Source organism: Chiloscyllium plagiosum, chromosome 17 (genome assembly GCF_004010195.1).
Source record: "Chiloscyllium plagiosum isolate BGI_BamShark_2017 chromosome 17, ASM401019v2, whole genome shotgun sequence".
NCBI classification, from domain to species: Eukaryota; Metazoa; Chordata; class Chondrichthyes; order Orectolobiformes; family Hemiscylliidae; genus Chiloscyllium; species Chiloscyllium plagiosum.
Window position 1 is genome coordinate 26,420,521 of NC_057726.1, and position 10,702 is coordinate 26,431,222.

A 10,702-nucleotide genomic window follows, 5' to 3' on the forward strand; every position below is an offset into this window, starting at 1 on the left:
AGCAAGTACAAGGTTGATGTCACTGGGCTTTTATTGATTAGCTAACCTGTACTTCCTCATTCAGCGTAGTGTACATGAGGGGTTGGTTGGGAAATTAGCAGTGATTCATGAAATTCCCCAGCTTGTTGGGTATAGAATTGGTCAAGTAGGGGAGGACCGGCTCTAACCAGCCAAACCCAGTGAATAAAAAAAGTGAACTGGTTCTGATTGATTTTGTCTAGTGCAGAGTGATTTTGGAAGCTTCAGGACTGGCTGCCATATTTTCCTGTCTCTACATTTATATTCAGTTAAAGAATTGTTGTATGTTCTGAGAAAAGAATCCCAGTCTGTAGGAAATATCTAAATATTTCTGGAAGTCTACTAATTGTTCGCATTCACCAGTTACTTGGAAATTAGATATACAGTCATGCACATGAACAATTCATTATCTATATACTGCTTGAAGACTTGGCATCCTTAATTTTAAGCTATTTAATTGAACTGCAAATTACAATTTTTTGCTTTCTAATTTATCCCTTAACTGTGTCTGTGTGTGAATGGGATTTTATGCGCACAGCAGATTGGTCTTAAATCATAGCTATTAATTAGGTTGTTATTTAGCTTTGCCCTGCTAAAGTTACAGCATTAGTAATAAATTAATTTGTTTGTTATAAACTTAGTGTCCAAGTTCTGTTGTTCTTAAAGCTTGTTTAGAAACAATTGGGCAATTTTGAGGGTCATTGAATACTTTAATTTCACTGTGTTGCAAACCCAGCAATTTTAAGGCTTGCTATTCCTGTGTCATAACATTACAAATGATTTTCTTCGATTGTATATAATCTGGTGAACATCATCTCTAGTTTTGTTTTCCTTATTTAAGGGAGAAAATACTTCCCATAGAGGAAGCACAATAAAGTTTTACCAGATTCATTTCTAAAATGGCAGAATTTTCTCATGAGAAGAGATGGAGGAATTTGGGCTTGTTTTTGCTAGAATTTAAACAATGAAAATTATTTCGTTGAAACTTAAGAGGCAATAATGTCAGATTATGGGGCTGTCATTTAAGTGAAGAGGACTTTCTTCACTCAGAGGGTGGTGAATCTTTGGAATCACCTTCTGTAGACAACTGGGGAAGTTCAACATTGAGCATGTTTAACACAAAATAAATTCCTCAGGACTAATGGTATTAAGGAATATGGAGTCAGTGCAGGCAAATGACAGTGACTTAGGTGATCAGCCATAATTTAATTAAATGGCAGAGCTGTCTCAATGGACACGAACGTTTCTGTGTTACACCAGTGGGTCACTTAATTAAAATCTTTTGAAGGACAACAAATGAATACTACAACACAATGACTTTGTTTACAATAAAACTCCACATTTATTAACAAATATGACCCTACATTGCCACAACCTCTGTTTTGAATGCAAGATCTCAGGTTTATATTACAACAAGACACTTTTATGTTTATTGAAGAACAACTTGCAGAGACACAAAAAAAATCCAGGTAATCCAGTGTAATAATTAAAAAATTCCATTCAAAAAGCAGCTGCCTCCCTGATTCCTGTCCTTCTTATCATTGCTGCAATTAGGGCTCTCCATTTCTGAAACTGATATCTATCTAATATACATTGTCCATGGGTAAACTAGTGCTGTTGCCACCTGTTCTGGCCATTGTTATTTCCACATCACTCAGGGCTTCTCCTCCTCCACCCCGTTTTCTAAAATCAGAATTTCTTTCCACAATTATTTCATTTTGGAGTACTTGTGCACCTGGTAGACTTTAAATCAGTTGTTAAAACTCTAGTTTTAATTGGTCTACATGTTTTGAACCCTGTGAAGCTCATAACAGCTGAAGCCAATTGCAGGAAAGTATCTGTATGCATGCAAGTAGAAGTTAACTGAAATAGGGATTCAAGAAATGAATAGTAGGAAGTTGTAGAACAAATTTGGAGGAAATCATGGATATCCCTTTCTTTAATTGATTTGTGACACCTGTCATAAAGGACTGCACATTTTCATAAAATAGCTAAAAATACAGATCAGCTCATGTTGAAAGGTCAAGCTGGGTGAAACAATTGTAAAGCACAAAGGAACCTCAGCAAAAAATTACTGGACAGGTAAAGTAAACCCAATTTTCTATCCAGGATAACTGTGGAATTTAGAGGCCTGGTTAATGAAGAGTGAGTTTAGAGAAATGAGCATTTGGAAGAGGCTGAAACTCCTTTTAAAATTGAAAGAGTGTTTAAAAAAATCATTGGAATACAAATAATGTGTTAATCCCAGGTTGAAGTCTGAAGAAATTAAACACATTTCTGCATTTGTAGAAGGCACAGGTACAGTTCAAATTTGGAGTTGACAAGAATACAAACAAAAAACTCAAGAAACCTGTTTTCTTGCATACAGCCTGATGAATGTTGAAATGGAATCAAATAAAGCCATGCTTTGGAAAACACGAGGACCTGATGTTTTGAACCATGCAAGTCAAGCCTACTCATATCCCAGTGTCTTATGGTCTGAAGATACATAAGTTGCACTGCATCACACACCTCTCCCAGAGAAGGTCCATTCCCAAGTTGCACAGAATGGATAAACAGGCAAAAATTGCTGTTTCTTCAATGTCACAAGCAGAAAATCAGTTCTATTTTGCCAATACAGCAGGAATTATTTTCTCCCTGATAAGGATTTCTCACCAAATACTAACACTCAAAAGCCTGGCTGAATGGACAAATTCAATTTAAGAGCAGAAAAGAAAAAGAAACAACAATGCAAGGCTATTTTGACTAGTTAAACCTAACTTGACCCTCAAATAGCAAGGAACAGCATATTTCATCAATCTTGCTACTTATACATTATGATAACTCCAAAGGTCCCTGGAGAATTGGCACTGATATATCAGCCTGGTCAGATAATGCTCCTGTAAGATGAGGTATTTCACTGAAAAGTCAAGAAATACAGGATTGCTCATTTCCCTTTGTATTGTCCTCTTTCGTAATATCTGTTGAATTAACTCCCCAAAGCCTTAGAAAGCAGTTCTGCTTATTATTTAGACAAGGCGTGGAGCTGTAGGAGATTCAGATGGACCAAAAGTACGGCTGAGTTAAAATTATTGTTATTCCACTTAAATACAGATGATTGTTTAAATCATTTTTTTTCTGAGGAATAAAGTTGCAAAGCACTGTAAAATCAAAGTCAACAGATGTCCAGAACTGAAAAGAAATACAGAAAGTCTAAGTGTGAGAATGGGTTACATTTGAACACTGAACCAATTCTTGCATACAAAATAAAACTGACAAGAGATCCACTGGAATGCACAGGTTATCCATACATCGTGTAAACACACACACATACACACAATTAGCTGACTCAACGTTGAGGGCACATAGATCTATGGCAAAGCCAATGATGGCAGCATCAAAACTGCTGTCACATGAACCTGTACACTATCCATAGTGATGACAAACTTGAATTTTTCAATCACTAATCACCTATGATGTAATGAAAAACTCAAGTGTTACATTATAAACCCAAATACGGTTATTCTCAGGCACTAGAAAAATGTAATTTTTTTTTTAGTGGTAATATACAAATATAGATTTGAAGCCATAATATTTAAACATATTTTGTACAAAATTAAAAAACATAAAAACAAAATTGGATAACAATCAAAGTCCAAAACGTGCTGGGGTATGTCGTGGAGTCATTGGTGTTCCTGGGTCCCTGCGTCCAGGAGTATAAATCTTGACAGACCTAGAAATAAAAATACAAAGATTATTTCTTCATTTCAAATCAAAGGACACAGTAGAGAAAAAGATTGCAAGTTCGACATATCAAATCACCTTTAATTGCTAAGTTCAAATGTTTGTAATAGCCATACAAATGAATAGTTCTAAATGTAATTTTCTATTTTAGTTTATAACTCCTGTTCAAAGCATGTCAGATTTCTGTTTTCAACTATACTAAATTATCTTGTCCATCAAATGCCTGCAGTTGTTTATATTTTCCTGTCCAATTTTAATATGAGTAACTGGCATTAAATGGCTAAAATAAAACCAAAAAATAAAACCGATGGTCTGTAAATTTTGCTCAGCTAGCTAAACTCAAGTCACCAAACTGCTTCCAGGTTCCAAGGATAAAAGAATAAAACATGTATTAAGGACAAGAGTGTTTTGGCGTATTATCCACAGCATAATGATAAATACATTCTTTCGAAGACAAACTTATGGTTTTGTTACAGCTGATGAACAAAAGATATTTTTCTATCTAATGCATTATGAAGACCAAAAATATGACAACAACGGAAAACATCTTTGAAAGTTCAGCCGGGATCCATGCTGAAAATCCATAACTATTATCGAGAAACAAATTACTAAACAGGCATGGCCATGAAGTAAAAAACATCCTACACAGAAGTCCCAGAGCAGCATCATTGGAAGGAAGATAAAATTTTAACTCAAAGTTCATGTTGCAATCAATGTGGATATGAATATGGCTATTTATAAAGGAAAAGTTGAGATTGGATATGCAAGCGAATAAGATTTTTTAAAACCATATCATGCATAATTACAGTTTCAGGGAGAGTCACACTTCTGACATTGATGATGATCTGGGCCCAGGAAGTGGATTTGAAGGCAGTTCTAATCACTCGGGCCTGTGCCTGTGGAGGAGCTAAGTAATCTGTTAATCTGGAAGGTCAGTCTCCAAAGCAACCAATCTGGCAGACAGATCATCCCAACTGACAGGCAACTTGGCCAATGATTGCTGTGAAAAGCAGCAAGCATTGGCCAAGTAGGACACATCAAATTCCCTCTAATCTACCCATGTGCTGTGACTTGGGACTCATTGAGAACTGTTCTGTTGGGAGTTTTCTTCACTCCAGACCTGCCTGCAGGTCCGAGAGCATGGCCTCAGATGGTGTGGATAAATTTCAGCCTCTCTCTCCCCCCAGATTCAGATTAGAAAATATGGACTCACACCTTGCAGATAGAAAGTAATGCAAAAAATGTTTGGAAAATCTCCAACTTCTCTCTCTGACCACTAGGAAGACAACATTTATGGAGGAGGTCAATAACCTTCAGCTTGAAAATGCATTCTTCTCCTTCCCCATTGCTCCCATCGACACACCAGGAAACAAGAGGAAATCAATTTCATGTTCAATTCAGAAAACATTTTAATGGTATCAAGGAAACAGGAAATATGTTTGATATACAGGCCAGGTTAAAAAAAAAAAGAGGAACACACAGGACTTAGGGAGTAGATGTAGAACAATCACTCCTTCAAAATTGTTTCATGATTAAATAGTCATGGCAGATCTGGTTGTGGTGCCATCGCCATCTTCCTGTCTGCAACGCACAACACAACCCTCAACTCCCTTGTCTGTGGAGAATCTTGATGGGACCCATAGGATTGGTCCAACCATTCACTCCAGAAACTGGAGGAGTAGGGAGTCATATTCTTACAATGACCATTTATGTATTTGAGAGGGAGAGAGAGAGAGAGAGAGCATATGGATATGAGAAAACAAGTGTGCACATATACACGAGAAAAAAAGAACATGTCTGAGTTTGTGTATTTCACGAGAGAGAGAATAAGTGAGAACAGAAAGGAGGGATACTAGATTGAGAGTGTGATACTGAGAGAGACAGTACGAGACTGATCTTCGCATGATCAGGATAAGATCACATCTGGAGTGAGACACAGTTCAAGCTAACCTGAAGCCCAAAATCATGGTCCCACTATGAAACAGAATGACACCACAGAAAAATGTAGGCTCACTGGTTTATAACATAGGTTACTTTCAGATCAAAGGTAAATAAGAGAAATATTTTCAGATTACAAACTAAAAGACCAGCAAGAAATTTAGAAAAAAAAAATTAAAAATTAACATCTGTAACAAGTGGGCAGCACGGTGGCACAGTGGTTAGCACTGCTGCCTCACAGCGCTAGAGGGTTCAATTCCCACCTCAGGCGACTGACTGTGTGGAGTTTGCACGTTCTCCCCGTGTCTGCGTGGGTTTCCTCCGGGTGCTCCGGTTTCCTCCCACAGTCCAAAGATGTGCAGGTCAGGCGAACTGGCCATGCTAAATTGCCTGTAGTGTTAGGTAAGGGGTAAATGTAGGGGTATGAGTGGGTTGCGCTTCGGCGGGGCGGTGTGGACTTGTTGGGCCAAAGGGCCTGTTTCCACACTGTAAGTAATCTAATCTAATCTAAGTGTTGGTTGTTTGAGGAACTCCTGCTCAGAGTTGACGAGCTGCAGTCGAAGCCTCAAACACTGCAATACATCAGAAAGGGGGAAAAGAGTTACTTGATTCTTTCAGGAGGCAGTCACACTCCATAGACTAACCATCTTAAATTTGGTCAGGGACAGGGACAGGAGGGAGTGACTACAAGCGGTGTAGGGAGAGGAATCCAGGAGGTAATGCTGAAGGAGTCTCAGCCCTTGAGCTTGTCTAACAATAGGGACTGAAGGGAGATGAGCAAACTGATCATAGCACCATGATACAGGGAGCCATTCAAGAGGTGGAAGAGAAAAGAAAATGTAGTTGTAATTGGGGACAGTATAGTCAAAGGGGAATATGCACTTTTCTGTGCAGCGAAGATTAAGGTCCCAAATGCTGTGTTGCTTGCCAGGATCAGGATGTCTCTCTTGGCTGCAAAGGAATTTGGAGTTGAAGGGGATAGATTCAGTTGTCATAGTCCAAGTAGATACCAGTAATATTGGGAAAAAGAGGTTTGGCTGAGGAAATATGAGCAATCCAGAGCTACATTAAAAAGTAGAAACAAAAAAGTGCAATTATCTCCAGATTACAACCTGTGCCATGAGCTAATAGGCACTGGGTCAACAAGATTAAAAAGGTAAACATATGGTTCAAAGATTTGGCTGGGACAAATGGTTTCAAGTTGCTGGTTAGTGATGGCATTGATTGTTACAGGAAAATAAAAAAGGGACAATGTGTGAATGCCATATTGTACCAAGAAACCATAAAAGTTCTTTTTTTATTTAGTCGTGGGACATGGGCAGCACTGGTTGGCCAGCATTTATCACCTGTCCCTAGCTGCCCTGGAGAAAGTGTTGGCGAGCTGCCTTCTTGAACTGCTGCAGTCCACATGCTGTATGTTGACCCATAATACCCTGGAGAGAATTCCAACAATAGTGAAGGAACAGTGATGTATTTCTAAGTCAGGATGGTGAGTGGCTTGGAGGGGAACTTGCAGGTGGTAGTATTCCTATCCTAATCCTTCTAGATAAAAGTGGTGGTGGGTTTGGAAGGTGCTGTCTAAGGAACTTTGGTGAATTTCTGCATGCATCTTGTAAATAGTAGCAGCAGTGAGTGCACTCCACGTCAGTGGTGGAGGGAGTGGATGTAGCGCCAAATCAAGCAAGCTGCTTCGCCCTAGGTGGTGTCAAATGTCTTGAGCGTTGTTGGAGCTGCACCCATACAGGCAAGTGGGGAGTCAGGAGGTGAGTTATTTGCCACAGTGTACCAAGTCTGTGACCTGCTCGTGTAGCCACTGCGTTTATATGGACAGTCCAGTTGAATTTCTGGCCAATGGTGACCCCAAAGCTGTTGATAGTGGAGGAGTAAGTGATGGTAACACGATTGAATGGTAAGGTATGGTGATTAGATTATCTGCTTTTGGAGATGGTCATTGCCTGGCAATTGTGTGGTATGAATATTACTTGCCACTTGTCAGCCCGAGCCTGGATTTTGTCCACATCTTATTGCATTTAAATATTGACTGCTTCTAATATCTAATGTGTCATTAATGGTGCTGAACATTTTGCAATCATTGGTGAATATCTCCACTTTGACCTTCTGATGGAGGGAAGGTCACTGATGAAGCAGTTGAAGATGGGTTAGGCCTAGGATACTACCCTGAGGATACTACCCTACTCCAGCAAAGAGGTCGAGAGGTGACATGGTGGCTCAGTGGCTAGCACTGCTCTATCACAGTGCCAGGGATCCAGGTTCAACTCCAAACTCAGGCAACTGTCTATGTGGAGTTTGCACATTTTCCCTGTGTCTGAATGGTTTTCTGCCAGGCGCTCTGATTTCCTCCCACAATCCAAAGATGTGAAAGTTAGGTGGACCAGCCATGCTAAATTGTCTGTATCATTCAGGCAAAGTGGGTTAGCTAGAGTAAATGCTGGGTCATGGGGATAAGATAGGGGTCAGGGTCTGGATGGGATGTTCTCCACCACCAAAGATATATTTCTCTCCCCACCCCTATCAGCGTTCTGGATAGACTATTCCCTTCTTAACTCCCTCGTCAGGTCCACCCCACCAGCCCACACCCCACTCCTGGCACCTTTCCCTGCCACCACTAGTGCAAAACCTGCGCCCATACCACTCCCCTCACCTCTGTCTAAGGCTCCAAGAGATCCTTCCACATCCTTCAGAAATTTACCTGTACCTCTACCAATGCATCCATTGCACCCAGTGTGGTCTCCTTTACATTGGGGAGATAGGATACCTTCTTGCGGATCATTTCAGAGAACATCTCTGGGACACCGGCACCTACCAACCCCACCACCCCGTGGCTGAACACTGCAACTCCCCCTCCCACTCCGTCAAGGGCATGCATGTCCTGGGCCGTCTCCACTGCCAAAGCGTTACCACCCGACGCCTGGAGGAAGAACGCCTCATATTCCGCCTTGGGATCCTGCAATCACACGGGATAAATGTAGATTTCCACAGCTTCATTTCCCCTCCCCCAACGTTATCCCAGTCCCAAGCCTCCAACTCGGCACTGCCCTCCAGACCTGTCCATCACTCCCCACTCTGACCTTTCACCTTCTCCCTCACCTTCATCCACCTATCGCTTTCTCAGCTACCTTCCCCCAACCCAGCCCCCTCCCACTTATCTCTCAGCCCCAACCCACAAGCCTCATTCCTGATGAAGGGCTTATGTCCGAAACATCGATTCTCCTGCTCCTCAGATGCTGCCTGCCCTGCTGCGCTTTTCCAGCAACACTTTCGACTCTGATCTCAAACATCTGCAGTCTTCACTTTCTCCTGGGATGTTCTTCAGATGGTTGGTGTGAAGCTGATGGGCCAAATGGCCTCTTCTCAGACTGTAGGGATTTTATGTCCTATAGCTGAGATGACTGACCTCCAAAAACCATGACCGTCTTCCTATGTGTGAGGTATGATTCCAACCAGTGGAGTTTGCCCCTCCCCCTGATACTCATTGATTCCAGATTTGTAGTGTGTACGGAAGTGTTTGGAAACTCAATAATAGAACAAACTTGAAAATCATGTATCTTAATGCACAAAGCCTCCGATATAAGATAGGTGAACCGATAGTACAAACTGAGGTCACAAGGACCTTGAACGAGATAAAGACAGGAAGGGCTTACGAGAGGGCATATGTTATTAAAGTTTCCAGAACAACTAATAGGACAGTGTATGGAAAGGGTCAGGAATCTAATTTCAGGCACAGCAAATAAGTGGACAACTATGAGAAGGGAGCGCAATCAGTGCAGGTGTTGTATTAAATGCACACAGTATATGAAACAAAGTAAATGAGCTCATAGCACATAGGCAGGTATGGTGTTGTGGGCATCACAGAGACCTGGCTGCATTGGGATCAGGGCTGGGAACTAAATATCCAAGGACAGGAAGTTCCCTTGTTAGAAATAAATGAAATTAAATCAATAGCAAGAAGTGATTAAAAGGTCAGAAGGCACAGATCAGTGTGGGTAGAGTCCAGCAATCACAACGGACTCCTGATGGGAGTTATATACAGGCCTCCTAGCATTAGTCAGAACGGAGGGCTAAAAATAAATAGGGAGATAGATAAGGCATGTAAGAACACACTATTACAATAATCATGAGGAACTTCAATATGCAGGTGGACTGGGAAAATCAGGTTGGCCCCAAGTAAAGGAATTCATGGAATGTCAATGAGATGGTTCTTTGAAGTAGGTTGTGGTATAGCTCACTAGGCATTCTGGATTTAGTGATGTATAATGAAGCAAACTTCACTAAGGAGCTTGTGGTGAAGCAGCCCTCGGGGACAGTGAACATAATATGATAGAATTCACCCTGCAGTTTGAGAGAGGGAGAAGACTGAATCAGATATAATGGTATTATAATTGAGTAAAGGTAACTACAAAAACATGATGAAGGATTTGGTTGGGGTTGACCAGAATGATAGCCTAGCAGGAATGGCAGGAATTTCTGGGGGTAATTTTGGAAGCATAGCAGAAAATTGAGACCAAGGAAGAAAAAAAGTTTGTGAATGTGAGAGAGTGAGCATGTATTAATGTGACAGAGTAAGAGTGAAGAAATGAGATATATGAAATTGAGTGTGAGTATGATCAAGTGCCTGTCTCTTTCTAACTGCACTTAACTGGAAAAGCAAAAAAAAGTTAGCTCTGCTGTATAGCACTTTTTAAAATTAAAAGTTGGCAGTAAAAAGTAATTAATAAATTATTGCTCAGACATTTTTTTCTGAGCAGGATGTTTATGTTTCCTTCATATTTTTAATTTTTCCTGAAATTCACATTTCATGCCATACTAAATTAGATCTCAGCTGAAAATGTGTTGCTGGAAAAGCGCAGCAGATAAGGCAGCATCCAGGGAACAGGAGAATCGACGTTTTGGGCATAAGCCCTTCTTCAGGAATGAGGAAAGTTTGTCCAGCAGGCTAAGATAAAAGGTAGGGAGGAGGGACTTGGGGGAGGGGCGTCGGAAATGTGATAGGTAGAAAGAGGTC

The 10,702-nt window shown here is 40.7% G+C and overlaps 1 protein-coding gene across 1 annotated transcript in view; it reads right to left on the reverse strand.

Moving 5' to 3' along the window:
* Nucleotides 1-1,336: 1,336 nt before the first annotated feature.
* Nucleotides 1,337-10,702, reverse strand: part of dhx38 (DEAH (Asp-Glu-Ala-His) box polypeptide 38) — a 142,066-nt gene continuing 132,700 nt past the window's right edge. The window contains exon 27 of the mRNA XM_043706699.1: nt 1,337-3,730. Within this exon, the coding sequence (XP_043562634.1) occupies nt 3,646-3,730 (85 nt within the window). The 3' untranslated portion in view covers nt 1,337-3,645. The remainder of the gene's footprint in view (nt 3,731-10,702) is intronic.